A 20,596-nucleotide genomic window follows, 5' to 3' on the forward strand; every position below is an offset into this window, starting at 1 on the left:
GAGACTGTTGGATAGATACATGGAGCTGAGAAAAAGAGGGCTATGGTTAAGCCTAGTAATTTCTAGGGTAGGGACATGTTCTGCACAGCTTTGTGGGCTGAAGGGCCTGAATTGTGCTGTAGTTTTTCTGTTTTCTATGTTAATGACATGTACAGAGCTCAACACTGGAAAGTGATAGAAAATTACAGAAAAGCAGGGTTGGAATTATGAGGGGAATTAGGAAAGCAAAGAAATGGTGTAAAAATATTGGTAAATGATATTACAGAAAACTGAAAGATGTTTTGTGCATACATAAGTGGCAAGGAAGGGCTAGAATTCTAGTAGGGTTTTATTGTGTGGAGGAAGAAGGCGTAGGTACATTTCTTAATAAATATTGAGTCTCACCAAGGAGAGGGATGATGCATGCAATGTAATTAAGAAAGGTTTATGTGAAATACTAGATGAGATAAGCATAATGAGGAAGGAAATATTAAAGGATTTAGCATCTTTGAAAGTAGATACATCAGCAGGTCTGGATGAAATGTATCCCAGCATTTTAAAAAAAAACAAGGGAGGAAAGAGCAAATGTTTCACTTGTGGCGACTCACTAGTCGGGCGAACCGGCTCAGCAGTTGGGTCGCGCGGCGTCGGAGCGACGAGGCCCAAGATGGCGGCGGGCCTCGTCTTTCCGAGCGACGGGGAGAACCCGCGCGCGGGAAAGTCCTGATGACGTAGGACTTATGTCATTGCCGGTTGTTTTGGGCGGGAACATTCTCCCTTAAAGGGCCCGCGCAAGGCGGGAAAATAAACCAGTTCTGTTTGGCAATCCTCCGAGTAGAGTCTTGTTTTATTCCGCGGTAGCAACCGCTACATTGGTGACCCCGATGGTCCAAACGGCTTTTGGACCCGCGAAATGGACGACAGCGCAGCAGCCAACGCAGTGGCCCTCAAGCTGCCCACCTTTTGGACACTTCGGCCCAGCGTCTGGTTTGACCAGGCCGAAGCGCAATTCCACCTTCGGCAGATCACCTCCGACTCCACGAAGTACTACCATGTGGTTAGCTCTCTGGACCAGGAGACAGCCGCCCAGGTTGGAGACTTCATCCAGTCGCCTCCGGAGGAAGATAAGTACCCGGCTTTCAAAGACCTTTTGATCCGGACCTTCGGCCTCTCCCGTCGTGAGCGCTCCGCCCGCCTGCTTCATCTGGATGGCCTGGGGGACAGATCCCCATCTTCCCTAATGAATGAGATGCTGGCATTGGCCGAGGGACACAAGCCATGCCTGATGTTCGAACAGGCCTTCCTCGAACAGCTCCCCGATGACATCCACTTGTTGTTAGCTGACGCCGACTTCAGCAACCCCCGTGAGGTGGCCGCCCGGGCAGATGTCCTGTGGAGGGCCAAGCGCGAGAGCGGTTCATCCGTCAGTCAAGTCACCAGGCCGCGAGCCCAACGCCCGCCTCGCCCGGCCCCGGCAACCGAGCAGCCACGCCCCAGGAACACAGACGACGACACGGGTGACCAGCTGTGCTTCTACCATCAGAGCTGGGGTGCGGAGGCCCGTCGATGCCGCCCACCCTGCAAGTTTCAGGGAAACGCCAGGGCCAGCCGCCGCTGATGGCTACGGCGGCTGGCCGCCGACAGAGCCTCCTCTTTGTTCAGGACAGGAAATCTGGACGGCGTTTCCTCGTTGATACTGGAGCGGAGGTCAGTATTTTGCCCCCGACAGGCCGCGACACTCGTGACAGGCCACCAGGTCCTCTACTCAATGCCGCCAACGGTACAACGAAACGGTCTTTCGGCACCCGTATGCTTCAATTACACTTTGGCGGCAGCCGTTTTACCTGGACCTTTACCCTTGCCACCGTCGCCCGACCACTCCTAGGGGCCGATTTCCTTCGGGCCCACAACCTGTTAGTCGACCTGCGAAGGAAGCGGTTAGTCCACTCTAGCACTCTCCGGACCTATCCCCTGGGAGAAATCAGCCCACCAGCCCCGCGCCTGGACTCCATTTCCCTTTCTGGCGACGATTTCGCCAAGCTCCTAGCCGAATTCCCATCGATTTTGGCACCTTCGTTTACAAATTCTCGGCCCACACACGGGGTACGACACCACATCATTACACAGGGCCACCCCTTCATGCCCGAGCACGACAATTACCTCCAGACAAGCTCCGCCTGGCAAAGGAAGAGTTCCGTCACATGGAGGAGCTGGGGATTGTTCGCAGGTCAGACAGCCCCTGGGCCTCCCCCCTGCACATGGTCCCCAAAGCCACCGGAGGGTGGAGGCCCTGCGGTGACTACCGCAGGCTGAATGACGCCACCACCCCGGACCGCTGTCCCATCCCTCACATCCAGGACTTCGCAGCGAACTTACACGGGGCCCGCATCTTTTCCAAAGTGGACCTCGTTAGGGGATACTGCCAAATCCCGGTCCATCCGGATGACGTCCCCAAAACTGCGATTATCACCCCATTCGGCCTGTTCGAATTCCTTCGGATGCCGTTCGGCCTTAAGAACGCCGCGCAGACCTTCCAGCGGCTGATGGACGCGGTAGGCCGAGACCTGGACTTCGTGTTCATTTACTTGGACGACATACTGATCGCCAGCCGTAACCGCCAGGAACACCTTTCCCACCTCCGCCAGCTGTATTCCCACCTCCGCGATTTCGGCCTCACGATTAACCCGTCCAAGTGCCAATTCGGACTTGACTCTATCGATTTCCTCGGCCACAAAATCACCAGCGACGGGGCAACACCCCTACCCGCCAAGGTGGATGCTATCCGCCATTTTGCCCGCCCCGACACAGTCAAAGGCCTACAGGAATTCCTTGGGATGGTCAACTTTTACCATCGTTTCATCCCTGCAGCAGCCCATATCATGCGCCCTCTGTTCTCGCTGCTGGCTGGTAAGGGCAAGGACATCACCTGGACTGACGAGGCTGCGGCTGCTTTCGTTAAGGCCAAAGACGCCCTGGCAGACGCCACGATGCTGGTACACCCCAGGACTGACGTCCTGACTGCCCTCATGGTAGACGCGTCCAACACCGCGGTGGGTGGGGTACTGGAACAGCTACTCGAAGGCCGCTGGCAACCCTTGGCATTTTTCAGCAAGCACCTTAGACCGCCCGAACTGAAGTACAGCGCTTTTGATCGGGAACTTCTAGCGCTGTATCTGGCGGTCCGGCATTTCCGATACTTTCTAGAAGGCAGGCCTTTCACCACTTTCACCGATCATAAGCCTCTGTCCTTTGCCTTCTCCAAAGTCTCCGATCCCTGGTCAGCTCATTAGCAGAGACATTTATCCTACATTTCCGAGTTCACAACTGACATCCAACATGTCTCCGGAAAGGATAATGTCGTTGCTGATGCACTTTCCAGACCAACCATCCTCAATCAAACGGGTTGGTGGAACGTTTTCACCGCCATCTGAAATCGGCCTTGATGGCCCGCCTGAAGGGTCCTAACTGGGTTGACGAGCTGCCTTGGGTCCTGCTCGGCATACGCACTGCCCCCAAAGAAGACCTCCGCACTTCGTCAGCTGAGCTTGTATACGGGGCGCCACTAGTTGTCCCCGGGGATTTCATACCTGCCCTTCGGGACCAAGGGGAACAACCCCCAGCAGTCCTACAAAGACTGTGCGAGAAGCTCGGCGCCTTGGCCCCGATTCCCACCTCACGGCACGGTCAAGCCCTATCCTGCCAGCCCAAGGAACTACGAGACTGTAAGTTTGTTTTTGTTCGTAGGGGCACACCTCGGGCGCCATTGCAACGGCCATATGAGGGACCGTTCCGAGTCATACGGAATAACGGATCCACTTTTATTTTGGACATTGGAGGCAGGGAACAGGTTTTCACGGCGGACCGCCTCAAACCGGCCCATTTGGATCTGCAACAGCCTGTCGAGGTTGCCACGCCGCGACGCAGAGGCCGCCCCCCTAAGCAGCAGCTGGCACAGCCCACGGACCTTGGGGACTGTCTTGCCGGTTCTGGGGGGGGTTGTGTGGCGACTCACCGTCTAGTCGGGCGAACCGGCTCGGCAGTCGGGTCGCGCGGCGTCGGAGCGACGAGGCCCAAGATGGCGGCGGGCCTCGTCTTTCCGAGCGACGGGGAGAACTCGCGCGCAGGAAAGTCCTGATGACGTAGGACTTACGTCATTGCCGGTTGTTTTGGGCGGGAACATTCTCCCTTAAAGGGCCCGCGCAAGGCGGGAAAATAAACCAGTTCTCTTTGGCAATCCTCCGAGTAGAGTCTTGTTTTATTCCGCGGTAGCAACTGCTACACACTGTTATTTTCGAAACAGTTGCCTGAAAATTGAACCCAATTCAATTAGGTGCACTTACCACACTTGCCCTGCATTGGATACTCTTGAAAAATTGCAAAATTTGTTGTAGAACAATTGAACTCACACTCTCAATGTTCCTACAGCTGAAAAAGGCAGCAAGTCCCCAAAAAAGCATTTCCTGACTGGTGCTACAATCAAATATTAATCAAATGTTAATCAGTCGGATGTTATTGCAGTTAGAATGGAGACTCTTTAATTTGCATCTCTGGGAACTTTGGTAGCTTGTGTTCCTTTTCTTATTACTGTCATATGACGGTTGTTCCACCAATATGGAAGGTTTAATTTCTTTTGAAGGATGGTCCAAAAATTGAAGCCAATAATGGGATGCAGTTTAACACTGCATAGGGGTCTGATATGATTTATTGCATCTGACGGGCTCCGTCTAATTTATTCAATTTCACCCAGATATGATCACCAAAGTGTAAAAATTGTAAAGTTGCTTATGATTACAGGAGGTATGTCAGTAGTCATGTGGGTAAATGCCAGAATTTCCCTGCGAAATCAGATGCTTCTCTTCTGCAGATGGAATCACACAGCTTGGCTCTGTTGTCGTGCCATGATCGGAAAGTACAGAACAGGAGCCATTTACACCTCAACTGCAGCAGCAACACAGTGTAATTGACAGTCTTGTACATCGTCATCTGGTTCAAGCTAAAGCCTGTTCAGAAATATGTTTCATGATTAATGCAATAAGTTTCACCTTCAATGTTAATAAAAAAATTGTGTCTCTCTCTTTTCACCATCTGTCCTACAGGAAGGCAGTGAAGGCAATTTTAGTTCTGTTACCCCTTCTCGGCATCACCTACATACTGTTCTTCATTGATCCAGGCAAGGATGACATCTCATATGTTGCTTTCCTCTACTTCAATTCATTTCTGCAGTCCTTTCAGGTGGGTAATCTGGCAAGATGGTCTGACATCTCATAACCTGAGCCCAAATGCAATTTGTCACCTTAATTTGCAATTCAAATTGGATCTTTCCCTGAAGCATTGTGCAATTTAGATGCTTAGCTAAGAGTTACTATTACACTATGCTTCAGAACTCAACCAAACACTCTTGTGTTTTACAGGGTTTCTTTGTGTCAGTGTTTTACTGCTTCCTGAATGGAGAGGTAAGTTGAATCTACTCTCATCGAAAACAATCTGGTTGGAGTATTGGGTATAAATAATTTTGAAGCAGTATCATGTTTTATTCTTTCTAATCATTAGTAACTAAGCAGGGAAGTTAACACAGAATAAAGAAATAAAGACCTTCAATGAAAGAGCAAAGGAGCACTGAACACCAACACACTCCAAACGTTTCTGTCATAGTGGACTCAAAAATTTTCTTGCTATAAAAGAACAATATTTTTGGAATGATTATGAAACATAAACAAATGATGATGATACTTGTGAGAAGGTGAGGGAAAAAAAGCAGGTTGTAGTTAGTTATTGTAATATGTATGTTTTTAAAACCTCTGGAAAAAGTGAGAGTAGTATGAAGAAGATTCAATGTGCTGGGAAGAGGCAAGCATGTGGGAAAGTGTACTTGCATTCACAGGAGGTTAAATATGTGTTTATTCTTAATGCTCAGTTCCTAAATAGAGAGAAAAAAATTGTATTATTATAAGTGCAATTAGAAAAATGGTGAAATAAAAATGAAAAGAAGTTCATCCTTGGCCAGTAGGAATAAACATATTACATAGTCCCTCAAGCACATTGCACTCTGCCACTGAAATTCAGTTCCATGACTCCAAAGGAACTGATTTTCAGAAGCAGAGATGAATGTGCTCCTGCTGTTATGTGGTTCATTATTATATAGTGATCTATATTACAGGTTTCATAGACCTAAATGATCTCAGTGAGTGGATGAGAACTTTAATTGCATAAAGGGGAAAAACAATTATATGTGACATTTTACTGTGATTTTTCAAATCACACTACCGAACACTCATAAGAAGTGATCAAAACATAATGACAGAACAAATCTTTAGAGTGTAACTTGCTATTGTTGAAGCACCACCAACTGACAATTAGTCCACAAACATTTCTATTCATACATAAGTAAAACTCAAATAATCTGCATATCCAACCATTTGGAAATCCCACTGGTAGGCATCTGGCTCACTAAGTGATGTTTGCAATTGCAACTCTCAGGTTTCTGGTTACACATCCCCTTCCTATTCAGTGGGTCCCTACTTCCCACTCTCCCCTTCCACTCGCCAGGGGCTCTGGTTCCTGCACTCACTTCCACTCACTAGGGTTCAGATTCCAGGGCTGCACTCACCTGACCCCCAGTTCCACACACCCTGTCCACTTGCTAGGGCCCTGGTTCCTGCATTCACTTCCACTAGCTAGGGTTTGGGTTCCAGTGCTCCGCAATCACACACCGGGGCCCCACTTCCAGCCCTTCCTTCTACTCGTCAGAGCCCAGTTCCTGCACTCCCTTTCAGCTCACCTGGTTCTGTTGGCTGTGCTCCCTTGAAACATACCACTGAAATGTTACTGTGTAACATCTTTTAAAAAAAAGGAAATTAAAAGTGTTGAAGTATAATTAAAATAATATCCGACAGTCCAGAAAATCTGCTTGTCCATTATCACCGAAGTCCCAAGTGTGCTGAATTAATGGAGTGTTACTGTACTACTTGTTGCTTCAGGTAATTTCAGGTTCCAAACAGATACAAGGTATCATTCCCACTGACTGCCCACAGATATTCAGAGATCATGATCCCAACCTAACCCATCTGCTTTCATGTTGAATGCCTTTTAATAACACTCCCAATTTTACCTCCATTTGCTTCAACAGGATGTAATACTTGGCAGTGTGAAAAACGTAATGTGATTTGAAGCTATCCCACTTACTTTAGTCATATTGCTTTAAAATCAGAGCTTCTAGTTCAGTATTATGCAAAATAAGAAAACAAGTGGAAACCACCTTTGATAGTATTTACGTGTATTGGTGAATAATTAATATATTGTTTAGAATCATAGAGCCATACAACAGAGAAATGGGCCCTTCTTCCCATCGCATTTATGCCAAACTTTAGGCCTGTTTATGCTAACCTTATTTGCCCACATCAAGACTGTATGTCTGTTCCTTGCCCATTTAAGTGTCTTTCTAAATGCCTCTTAACTGTAGCAATTTTATCTGATTCCACCACCTCCTCTGGCAGTGAGTTCCAGATATCAACCACTCTCTGTATATAAAAAAAAATTTACCTCTTAGAGTCCCTTTAAATTTCTTTTCTCTCATCTGATCCCTATGCCCATTTACTTTTGATATCCTTAACATGGCAAAAAGACTTTGATGATTTACCCTTTCTATGCCATTTATCTAGATGCTGCCCCATTACAAAATTTATTGTGCTGGAGTCTGTTTTCAACCCACACCAGCTGACCTCCTTAGCAAATTTTGTATTAGTACATGGGGCAAAATTTATTTTGTTCCTATTTGTGTACCCAGTTAATATGGCAAAAAGTGATGCATGCCAGGTACATAGGCACCTGGTGTCACGCAGCCATTTGGCAGTTGAGATTTAATGCAGAGAATTGACAAGTGAATCATTTTGATCAGAAGTATATGGCAATATTGACTAAACAAAATAATCCAAAAGGCATGCTAGCCCAGAGAAATCCAAGGGCATGCCAGTGCTGAGAGACCTGAGAGTATTTGTACACAAACTTTTGAAAGTAGCAGGGCAGAGTGATAAGCCAATTTGTAAAAATAAACATACAATATCCTTGGCTTCATAAAAAATGGGTCCAGTGTACACAAGCAAAAATATCATCCTAATCCATTTATAAAACACTGGTTAAGTCTCAGCTGAAATTCTAGGCACCACACTTTAAGAGCAGTGTCAAGGACTTACAGAGGGCATGAAAGAATTTACCAGAATCATACCTTAGAGTAGGACTGCAGATATACAAATAAGCTAGAATTATTCATCCTTCAGCAGAGAGGATTAGGAGAAGATTTTGAAGATGTGTTCAAAATCATGAAGGATTTTGATGAAGTAAATAAGGAGAAATTATTTCTACTAGCAGCAAGATTCATAACCAAGATGGTCTAGCAAAAGAAAGCAACTAAAAATTCTTCGATAAATGTTGTTGTGACATGGATTAAACTGCCTGAAATGATAGGTAAGCTGAATCAGGTACAACACTTGTGGGTCAATGCATGAAGGGAAAAAATGTAAAGACTTTGAGGAAAAATTGAGGAAATAGGATTAGTTGGATAGCTCTTTCAAAGAGATGGAATGAGTATAAAGGGTCAAGTTATCTACTTCTGTGCTGTTTTGACCTCTGATTTTGAGATTGGATTGATTACGGCATACATTGCCTTTTTACACACCATTTGTGCCAAATCAATTTGCTTCAAAACTAATCCAAACTCAACCAATCTTTTATTTTCTCACCAACAACTCTCAATCCTTAACAAAGCTAAAGTATGAATATCTGAAAACTGTATCTCTGAAAGGCATCTTCTGTACAGCACACATAGAAGGTTTAATGTTGGATAGACAAACAGATCTAGAAAATCAAGCATGACCAATTATGGTGTAGGATTAATCCCAATAATATTCAGTCTTGGATTCATTATCATCAAACTTGAAGCTATGAAACATGTTTTTCAGTCAAATCCTTTATGATGGAATGAAGCTTTTATCTTTCTGAATACTACAGGGGAAGAACAGAAGGGCTTTCATTTTGTATCCTGCTTGATCTGGATGAGTTAGTAGACTTATTCAAAGTAGAACATTCTTTCATTTTCCATCATTTTCCATTCATAGCAATGACAAAAGTAACAAAACATCACAAAATGTCATAAAAAACAAACAACTGTCCTCACTTCTACTCTTATATTAAACTATATTTTCATGCAGAACACAATAATTTTAAGGTAAGGACTATGCTTTAACTAATATAAGATATCTTTATTAGTCACATGTACATCGAAACACACAGTGAAATGCACCTTTTGCATAAGAGTGTTCTGGGGGCAGCCTGCAAGTGTCACCACGCTTCCGGCACCAACATAGCATGCCCAAGACTTCCTAACCCCTACGTCTTTGGAATGTAGGAGGAAGCCAGCGCACCCAGAGGAAACCCACGCAGGCACAGGGAGAATGTACAAACTCCTTACAGACAGTGGCCAGAATTGAACCCGGATCGCTGGTGCTGGAATAGCGTTATGCTAACTGCTACACTACCGTGCCTGCCTATTGATGATGAGAAGAAAAAGGAGTTAATGAACATCAGAATAAGATGAGACAAGCCTTTACCAGGTCCTCATTCCAACTAGAGATCCATAAGGTTATTATAATCATCAAAGATACACTCCACCAAAACAGTTGCCCACTGCTTTAAGATAGATTCAGGTCTCCTCCACTGGAAAGCTAGCAGAGTAATTAAAAATTTTCTAATTTTCAATCCATGAAACATATCTAGAATTCAGAGTTCTGCATCACTACATTTTAAAGAGATGATGGAAACTTCCATATGGCTAATGTCTAGTGGCACAAGTAGCTTCTTTCCTATTCTCCAACATAGAATAAAGCCTGTGAATGTTGTACCTATGACCTCTAATCCTATTGTCATTGTTTAGGATGCTCTTTATTGTTCAAGCTGTATAACCAATCCTGCACATTGGTTCAAAACCAATATTTCACATTAACCAGTGTTCTGCACCAATGCTTTGTACAGTCTAGGAAACAGAATATCCTGACCTATATAGAGCTTCTTGCTGGTTAAAGGGATATTAATTATGTATGCAGTCATAGACGAGTTGCTAGCTTAGGTGTCTGAGTTTCCAATGGGAAATGTAATATATTTTTGATCTATTTGCTCCCAGATCTAATAATGGGTATAAAGGCCATTAACTGACTATAATTGCTTCACACCCCTGAAAGAACAAGCCTTGTTCTTACTGCACATCACCTCTGCTCCTCTGCTCCAGAGTAACTTTTGTTTAAAGTAAAATATGACCTCATTATTCAGTGAGAGTTGCTGAAGAATCCCTCAAGAAGAAGGTGCAGGCCTGCCCTGTTCATCATCAACTAGTTTCTGAATGGAGTCCATCAATGGACATTTGGCCCTTAACCTAAATCATACATTTCCTTGTATCTGTTTTGGACATCTTCCCATGACAATAAAAGGTCCTACAGATTTAGCAGTGGTATCAATGCCTGTACAGGTGAGCACAGGCTGGCACAATATTGAGCTGATGCATGGGTCTTTATTTACTAGAACTGAAATGAGACAGTCCAAGCTTAATTCACACTAGGTATTACTAAATATTTCCACCATTTTCTATTTCTAATTCATACCAGGCAGGCACGGCAGTGTAGCGGTTAGTGTAACGCTTAACAGTGACAGCAACCTGGGTTCAATTCCGGCCACTGTCTGCAAGGAGTTTGTCCATTCTCCCCGTGTCTGCATGGGTTTCCTCCGGGTGCTCCAGTTTTCTCCCACATTCCAAAGACATATGGGTTAGAAACGTGGCGACACTTGTGGGCTGTCCCCAGAACACTCTATGCAAAGATGCATATCACTGTGTGTTTCAATGTACATGTGACTAATAAAGATACCTTATCTTATCTACTAGCTCTGACTGAATTGATTAAAGGATTGATTTCAGTTTCATTATAACTCTTTCACTATGAGGATTCACCTCCTTTGCCAAGACTACAACCATTTGAATTGATATAGCAACTTTGATATTACAAGTGTCACAAACCAGCAACAAAAGAAACACACTGAGCATGATTCAGTGTTAAAAACTATTTTATTAATCACTACTTATGATAATACGTAAAATAAAAGTAAAAAATGTTAGTATGTTAGAATTCAAGAATGTTAAACCTCGAACGTTAACCCCAAAACTAAACTCTTCGTGTGTGTGTGTGACAAAGTCCAAAACTCCCAGTTCCGGAATGGTTCTTAAAGTTCAGTTCCGCAAGCCATAAGGTGAAACATGAGCAAGGGCTTCTTCAACAACCACCGTTGTCTGAAGATAAGATGTAGATGTAGAAAAACATAGAGAGAGTACATACGAAATCCAAATGTTCCACGATGGAACCCAAACGACACTTCAGTGTTTACTCGGTAGTGACTTCCTCACCCCAAAAAGCATCCGAACCGTGGTCGTCCACATACAAATACCTGTTTCTTTCTACAGGTCAGCAACAAAGTGAACTCCACCGGATTACTTCCAACTTCCATACATGGATTTCAGTGGCAAACACAGTTATTGTTTCTCATCCATCGATAGAGAAAACAAGCAGGCTGGTGTCTCTCTCCCTTCTCTCTCTCTCTTTCTTCTTCTTCTGACTTCTTCAACAACGTCATTACGTCCTTTATCTTCTATTGACGTAAGCACGCCCCACACACACATACACACACACTCTCTATCTTAAAGGGACTTTCACTGAGTCCGTAACACAAGAGTGCCTCAAAGTACTTCACAGAAGCTTTATCAGACAAAGTTTGACACAGAGCCTGACAGGTTACCTGAAATTGGCTGTTAGATTTTAAGGAGTGATTTTAAGGAGAAGAGAGAAGTAGAGAGACCAGTTGGATTGGAGAGAGAATTCAAAAGTTATTGGCCTAGACAATTAATTGTATCTGCACTCTTGATCCCACTGACATTAGGCCCACCATGATTTTGAAATGTGCTGGGAATTGCCCACCATTCCCATCTGGAACAGCAGCAGTCTCATTAACCTGTGCAAATTTGGTCCTTGCCAGTGTGCTTTAATGACTCTCATAAATGGGTTAGAAGTTTCTTAATGTGGTGTACAGTTTGCGAGGTGGAGCACTTGTTTTGCCATTTATGCAGGTTTCTCTGTGCTTCTGATCCATGGACCTAAGGTTCTCAGTACCATTCTGAATGCTTCTTTGCCACTTTGATCCAGAGATTCCCAAAGGTCCATAGGGATGTTGCATTTTGACTTTGAGTCATAGAATCATACAGCATGTAAACAGGCCATTTGGCCCAACTTGTCCACACTGACCAGTGGGTGCCCTTCCATGTTAATCCCATCTCCCAGCACTTGGCCCATAGCCTTCTATGCCTAAGTAATTCAAGTGCACATCTGGATATACTTCTTAAATGTTGTCAGCAACCCAACTTCAACCCCTGTCTCTGGCTTAGTCAAGGATGTTTTGAGCACACCCTTGAATCTTTTCCTCTGTCTACTTGGTAATCTCTTCCTGTGACAGAGCTCAGGAAAGAGTGCCTGTTTCAGAAGTTTTGTGTTAGTCATGAGACCAATGTGACTTACCCAACAGAGCTGACTGAGTGTAACTAAGGCCTCAATACTGGGGACGTTGGCCTGGGAGAGGACACTGACATTGGTCCACTTATCCTTCCAGTGAATTTGGCGGATGTTGCAGAGACAGTGTTGGTGGTATTTTTCCAGTGCTTTGAGATGCCAACTGAAGGTAGTTCAGGTCTCAGAAGCATATAAGAGGGAAAGGATTACTGACTATGAGCTTTGTGCCTGGTTCAAGGTCTTGATCTTAAAATACCCTTCTCCTCAATCGACTAAAGGCTATGCAAAAGAAGAGGATGAACTTCTTTCTGTAAGTATTGGGGTGAAGTTACCAGGCTCACTAAGTCCAATTATCAAGCGTGAAGAAGGATATGTTAAGACAGAATTCTCCGTGAAAGAAAAGTGAGAAGAGCATAAAACGCAAAGGATAAATAGTACAACTTCAATTTTCCACCACAATACTTTGCCGAGACTGAACATCATGCATTTTATGCATGAAATGCATTGATCTCCAGACCCAAACTGTCAATGTTCCTTTAAGGATCCAGTAACTGCTTTAGTAGCTAAAGTATCAAATAGTGATATCATGGAAATTAAACCATCTGTTTGCTTTCAGGTGCGCACGGCTGCTAGAAAGAGGTGGCATCGATGGCAAGACAACCACACTCTAAGAGTACGAGTTGCACGGGCTATGTCCATACCAACCTCACCCACAAGAATCAGCTTTCAGAGCATAAAGCAAACAGGTGTCTGACCCGACAATACTGAGAAGCCTTCTTTTTGAATTTTTCATTGTTTTCCTTCAACCCTGAAGTGATTTGTTTGTTTGTGGATTGTTGTGCACATTTAAAACACGTGATGGTGAATAAGAGAAACTAACAATCCACGTCTCACTGCAAGTAATCAAAGCTGGGGAGTCAGAGTGGAGCAGTCTGTAATTTTCGTTCTAGCATGCAGCTCAGAAATGACCCAGGACAGCGATTGAGGCTGCATTAATAGGGCAGCCCACTTAACGTATTCCATGGTCCGGCTCTAAAAGAGCTTGTCACAATCTCAGGGCAAGAATGAAGTCCATTTGAAAGTTTTATTCTACCAGGTTTTATTTTGCATCACTGATCTCACGTGCTGAAATCTGGTTCCCCACTGAAACATCACCTTGATTGGGCAACTGGGAATCTATAGTGCAGGGAGGAAAGGGAGGAAATCTTAATTCCTGATGGCACCGAGAAGAATGCTGAAGCTTGTTAATATTAAACCACTGAGAAAAAGCACTGAAAGAATGACTATCTTTTCTAAAGCCCATGCAATGCTGTCTGCTGGACAGTGCATACCAAGTGGAAAAAGGACACCACATCTGTCAAATGATATGAGAGAGAGATCTGTTTGTCAAAGAATTTGTGTTAAAGACAGAAGAAACTGAAAATGGAAGAGTTAATCATTTCCATGAACTAGAGGGAGCAATGCATGAACAGTGTGAGCGGCAACATCTTGCTCAAACAATTTTACTGAAAGAAGACAATTTCTATGCTATTTCATTGGTATTATTTTGATTAATGAATTATTGCAGACCATGGCTGGTTACTATTCAATTAACCACCTTGAGGTCATATGGGGAGTTGCTGTATTGATATTTCCCTCTGTTCAGAGACCCAGGCTCTTGGAATACCTAACTACAACCCTTTATTTAACACTATGGTCAATGCTGAAACAGAAATCGTTGACTATGTGGAACCCATCCAGAGTCTGTGTAATTGGTGTTCAGACCTAACCAGAATGTCTAGACCCTGATTACCAGCAGCATGGAGCAACCACATCAAAGGGGATACCTGTTATTGGCAGCTAACTAGATACAAAAAGATACATGAATCACCTAGGTATAAAGGGTACCTGCTGTACAGCCATTCCCCAAACAAGGTGACTGTGATAGAGGCAGTTCACGCCTTACAGAACATTTAACGTGAGATGCTTTTTTTTACATTTGAGGTTTAGTGTCACGCTCTTTTAATGAAGTAGACCCCATGCAGTTAAGCAGTGCTACATGTTAAAAGTGGCTTGTTATATACAAAGTTAACAATTGTAACAATATTTATATCAAAACATGCCATGACATTTAGGCATATAAATTTATATTTTCATGTATGTTCCTAAGTTTAAGATGGAGTGCACTAGGATCACGGCACATTAAGGCATGCTCCACTGCCATCCACACTTTACAAATCCAGTAATCCACATGGAAATCAGCAATTCCTATTGAAGCTAATTTAAGACAAAGTGTGACTTTGAAACTGCAAGTGCTATCTTGCTGCATCCTGACTGTGTTCAGATTAGAACTCCAACTTTTCTCCTAACTCTCACAGGATTTCAAGTTATGAAATCACGTTCACTTAGCCTTCCCATGTTCCTCCAGCCTAAGGGCAAATTAATCTGAATTTAGTTGTTCTTTCTACTTTGAAATGTAGTTTCCTTCCAGGGTAGATGAGGGACATTGGCCTGGAAATTCATCAACATCTTTAAACCCACACTGAAAGGTAGTTGTACGGTGCACAAATGAAAATATGTTGATTCTGAGACCAAAGCCAAGTTGTGGGGGAGGAATAAAACAGAAAGTGGCGGAAACAGTCAGCAGGTCAGGCAGCATCTGTGGAAAGAAACAGAGTTAACATTTCAGGGCAAAGACCCTTCATCTGTTTCCTTTTCCAGAGATGCTCCCAGACCTGCCATGTATTTCCAGCATGTTCTATTTTTGTATCAGCATTCCAGCATCTTCCATTGTTTGGCTTTCAGTGGGTTAGAGTGGGTTGCAGTCCAGACCTGGGGGAGATTTGAAAATGGGGAGATGCATGAGGAATGCATGGGGAATTGGGAGATCAAATGAAATGCATGAAGATTAAGAGCCAGGAGCAAAACAAGGATTATGTAATTGGTGCCAAATGATTGTGAACTTTGGTGGGGTGGTTGGGAGATCATGGGGGTGATAGGGCCTGGAGAGAACAGATTAGTTTTTCAAACCAAGGGCCCCATTTAGGTTGGGTTCCCAGCTCTGGGCTTGTACCTGCCCTAAGAGGCCTCCGCCAAGCTGCATTGCTGTAAAGGATTGCATTCTGAAAACCTCATTGTTCCAATGACTTGCACACCTCAAAGCAATCTGATGTCACCCTGTGTGTAACCAATGGGGAATTGTGTCAGACCCACAAGGTGATTTGTGGCCAGGAATGCACAGGCAAATTCCCAGTGTGGCACAATGTAACTGATCACATTCCACTGTAGAAATAAGTGACATTTAAACACATAGTACTGAAAATGTGTCCAAATTTCTGGGCCACCATTCCAATACATATGACCATGGTGTACCTGACCAGAGAGTGATTAATTGATCATCAATTAAGTGGGAAATAGTTTCATTCTCCAGCACCAAGTCATAAAAGCACAAAGTTATATCCCCTGAAATATTATTCGGTACCCCTGACTAGGTTATGAGATGGATAAAGGTCGTTTGTACCTCAGATCAGTATCTTCACCCAGCCACATGAAATTAACATTTTATGGATTGTATCTCAGCAAGTTAATCTCCTGAAGGCAATTCCTGTATTAATCCATGATCCTCCAAGAAAATCAAATGCAATTTCGCAATGTTCACCTCCAGCTCCGCCATCCCACTACCCCATTCTGCCTCTCAAATCCTCTTCATACGAATCACCTATATTGTGTTTCAGTCCTGGCCAAGTAACACAGGACTCATTGTGTCCCACAGTGCATCTCATCACTGCCATCTGTCCCTATCCATATCACCTCCAGTTACATTCCCAGAGAAATCTTTATCCAGCTTCCTTTGAAAGGAGTTAATAACACAACCTCAAATGCTTCTGACTGTGAGTCTGATTCAAAAAAGCTGCTACTTTGCGCAAAAGAAGGCCAGATTTCCTCGGAGCTTCTCCCAGCCTCCTATTCTGTCTTTGCCAGAAGCCCATTTACACAGGAATGTGGAGTTTTGATCCCACTTCAAGAGGAGTTAAGGCAAAAGAGTGAAAGCAGCTCCATGGAAATTCCCAGACAGTTTCTTTGAACCTTGCTTATTTTAAAACTGTATCCTGTGGTTCTATGTCGATAAAGTCAAGTTACTCAGTGCAGTTGTGTTTCTGAGAGATATGATTTGTACAAACCATTCGTTGTGTAATTTTGATTTTATCCTAATTATATGAGATTGGGGAAGAAAGAAGGTTGGCAATCTTATGAAACAGATGTATATTTTTGGTTGTAATATATGTGCAAAATTTATATGTAAATCATATAAAAGTATAAAGTATTTGAAAATTCAGAATAGAAGGATTTGAATATTCTTTGCAAAACTAATGTGGAAATATTTAAATTATACCGAGTTGTATTATGAATTTCTAACAAACAAGGAAGGAAATTTCATCCAGTGGGTTCATGCTTTATAGTAGGCTTTGAACACAGTTTAATCATCACTTTTCTTTCCTAAGAATTTCAGTGTTTCGATTTGCCAATTTGCTATATTTTAATGCACTTGCATCAGGCAGAGTGTAAAATAGTTTGCCCCAGATCAGTCATCAATTAGTGGATTCCCAATAGGGATTATTTCATTTAGACATCAATAAAACATCAGGGAGTTAAATGGCACAGCCATCAAAAATAGATGCATGTAATGCTCTGCATGATTAACCTTCGCCTTTTGCTTCCAATGCAGACAGCACACCAAATATGAGCTGCATTTTCATTATATTTCAGCATGGTGTAGGAGCTAACCCCAGTATTTGTTTATGTCATGAAGCTGTTAAAGCTACTTAAAACCAGATTAGGTTTAAAGGAGAAGTACACTGTGGCCAATGCTTCAGGAGTAGACAGGTATTTTAAAGCTGAAAATAAAGTGCTATAGATGCTGACAATCTGAAATAAAACAGAGAATACTGGAAGTACTCAACAGGTCAGTCAGCTCCTGTGGAGGGAGAAACCAGTTTTCTTCTCTATGTAGATGCTGCGCGACCTGGTAAATATTGTAAGTGTCTTCTGTTTAATAGCTGTGGTTAGTCTGATGTGCATTCATGAAAGACACAACACAGTAAAGTACATGCTCTGGAATCTTCCGTTGCTGCATTTGAGTACCTAATGCAGAAGATGGAGGGAAGGATACATGTTCAATTTTCTGTTAAGGGCAGGAAACCCTTGAGAACTCCTCTCACAAGGAAATGGTGCGAGGCTCTTACCTAACATTTGTCTGCTACAGTTTACAAGTCTGCTATTGTAAACTTTAATCTCACACTTCATAATTTGAATGAGGTATTAACGATTCAAATACAACAGCCACATCGCACAGATGTATTGCAACCTACAACTGACATCCTTCGTTCTTGAAGGACAGGGTAACCATGATTGCAGAAGACAGTGACCAATCAACAGGGACAGCTGCATCACCATGTCCTTTTGCAAGAGGGAGTGCTCACTATCATTGAAGCAGGGATTACTGGGTCAGTGGCCAGTAACAAGGTGGATCCTCATACCTAATCCTTTTATATCACAGATTTTCCTCTCCCATCTAGATTTAGAAACTGCAGATGGTATAAGCAGACACTTCCCTCCCCTCCATATAGCCCTTTCCTTATATGTTTCTTCAGAACAAGAAGACAGTGAAGACAAAGAAGTCCCATCTTTTGGTTTCAAACTTGTAGTCACCACCTCAGATGTTGGCTGTGTGCATAATTTAGAGGTTAGGTTAAAAGTGAAATCTAAACGTGGTGAGGAATAATTTATGAGTGACCTGCAGCCCTGGCAGAAGACAAATAGCACCAGAGGAAAAGGCTGAAATTAAATGCAAAAGGTGAACTCTTTGATGTGTTCAGCTGTGGAAGAAGGCTGTTGGTTCTGCACAATGAAATTCTTGGGACATTGGCAAGCCTAGAAGCAACCTTGCATGGAGTGTCAAAGAACATGGAAGAGACTTTTACACCTACCAACGCATTCACTTTCATGGTGAAATACAGAAGGTACAGTGAATTGATACAATGTGAGAGTATCATGACTGCTGCCAGGTTTATGGCCATTCATCTGCATGTTGTGTAGTGCATGGTCACTGGGCACTGAGGGCGTGTGGAATCTCTGTGAGGTTCACAGAGTGAAATATTCTCTAATTCACAGGATATTGTTGTTGCTGGCAAGGCCAGGACTTATTGCCAGTCCTTAATTGCCCAAGAACTAAATGCCTTGTTAGGCCGTTTCAGAGGGCAGTTTAGCACCAGCCTCATTGTTGTGGTCTCAGGTTGACAGGCTGGTCCCAGTGAGGGTGCCAATCTTCTTCCACAAAGGGAATTAATACCGGTTGAATTTTTGTAATGGTACAGTAGCTTCATGGTCAACTAACTCCTGCAGGGTAGGCTAGTCCAGAAGGTTAGGTCACTTGGGATCTTGGGCGAGCTGGTCAATTGGATACAAAATTGACTTGAGGGTAGGGAACAGAGGTTTGTGGTGCAGGGTTGTTTTTCAGACTGGAGGCTGATGGCCAGTGGTGTGCCACAGGGATCGGTGCTGGGTCCACTGTTTTCATCCTTTATATTAATGATTTGAATGAGAATGTAGGTGGCAATGATTAGTAAAGTTTGTGGATGACAATAAAATTGGTGGTATACTGGACAGTGAAGAAGGTTGTCTAAGATGACAATAGGATCTTGATCAACTGGACTAGTGGACCGAGGAATGGCAGATGGAATTTAATTTAGATAAATTTGAGGTGTTTCATTTTGGTAAGACAAACCAGGGCAGAACTTATACAGTAAATGGTAGGGCCCTGGGGAGTGTTGTAGAACAGAGAGATGAAGGGGTGCAGGTACATAGTCGCTTGAATATGGGACACAGGTAGGCAGGGTGGTTAAGAAGGTATAAAATCATAAGGGGCATGGATAAGGTGAACAGCCAAAGTCTTTTCCCCAAGGTAGGGAGTCCAAAACCAGAGAGCTTATAGGTTTAAAATGAGACGGGAAAGATCTAAAAAGGACCCGAGGGGCAACTTTTTCACACAGAGGGTGGTGAGTATATGGAACAAGCTGCTAGAGGAAATGGGAGAGATGGGTGCAATTATATCATTTAAAAGGCATTTGGAAGGTAACATGGATTGGAAAAGTTTAGAGGGATATGGGCCAAATGCAGGCAGATGAGACTAACTCTGTTGGGCAACTTGAACAGCATGGATGAGTTGGGCTGAAAGGCCTGTTTCCGTGTTGGATAACTCTATGACTCTATGACCCTATTCTGGGAGCACAGTCAATGGCGCCCTGCACTATGCAGAAGCCTGCTCTCCTTACACCACCGGCAAGAAAGAATGAAAAGTCATCTCTCTTTGCAAAAAGGGTGCTGGTGACCTCCCTTATGCAAGGGTAGGTGCCAAACTGCAAAACACAGCAGATGACACAGAAATTAGTGTTGTTGTTGATAGTGAGAAGGGTAGTCTTAGTCTAAATGAAATTGTTAAGTTTTTGAATTGGGTAAGGCATTGGCAGATAGAACTTAATCCTGATAAATGTGAGGTGATGCATCTTGGGGTGGTGGGGGGAGGAGTTGCAAATAAGAGTAGGAGAAAAAATGGTAGAATCCTAGGGAATATTGAGGAATAAAAGGACCTTGGTGTACCTTTGAATAAGATAGCAGCACAGGTAGATAGGGTGGTGAAGAAGGCATAAGGGATATTTGCCTTCATTAGTCAGGGCACAGAATGGTGGGAGGTCTTGGTACAGCTGGAATATTGTGTGAGTTTCTGGTTGCCCCACTTGTAGGAAGGACGTGCATGCACCAGAGAGGGTGCAGAGGACAATCACCAGGATGTTGCCTGGGATGGAATGTTTCTGATATAAGGAGAGACTGGATAGGCTGGACTTGTTTTCCTTGGAGCAGAAGAGGCTGAGGGGGGAACCTGATAGAGGTATAGTAAATTTTGAGAGGCATGGATAGGGAACATAGTAAGAAACTTATCCCTATAGCAGAAGTGTCTGTAAGCAGAGGTCACAGGTTTAAGGCGAGGA

At 43.6% G+C, this 20,596-nt stretch overlaps 1 protein-coding gene across 4 annotated transcripts in view; it reads left to right on the forward strand.

Moving 5' to 3' along the window:
- LOC127574405 (corticotropin-releasing factor receptor 2) overlaps nt 1-16,888 on the forward strand; it is a 163,561-nt gene extending 146,673 nt beyond the window's left edge. For all 4 annotated transcript variants that reach the window (XM_052023404.1, XM_052023407.1, XM_052023405.1 and 1 more), the window contains 3 exons: nt 5,076-5,211; nt 5,391-5,432; nt 13,189-16,888. In XM_052023404.1, the coding sequence (XP_051879364.1) occupies nt 5,076-5,211; nt 5,391-5,432; nt 13,189-13,326 (316 nt within the window). In that variant the 3' untranslated portion in view covers nt 13,327-16,888. The remainder of the gene's footprint in view (nt 1-5,075; nt 5,212-5,390; nt 5,433-13,188) is intronic.
- The last annotated feature ends 3,708 nt before the right edge of the window (nt 16,889-20,596 follow it).

Source organism: Pristis pectinata, chromosome 9, assembly GCF_009764475.1.
Source record: "Pristis pectinata isolate sPriPec2 chromosome 9, sPriPec2.1.pri, whole genome shotgun sequence".
NCBI classification, from domain to species: domain Eukaryota; kingdom Metazoa; phylum Chordata; class Chondrichthyes; order Rhinopristiformes; family Pristidae; genus Pristis; species Pristis pectinata.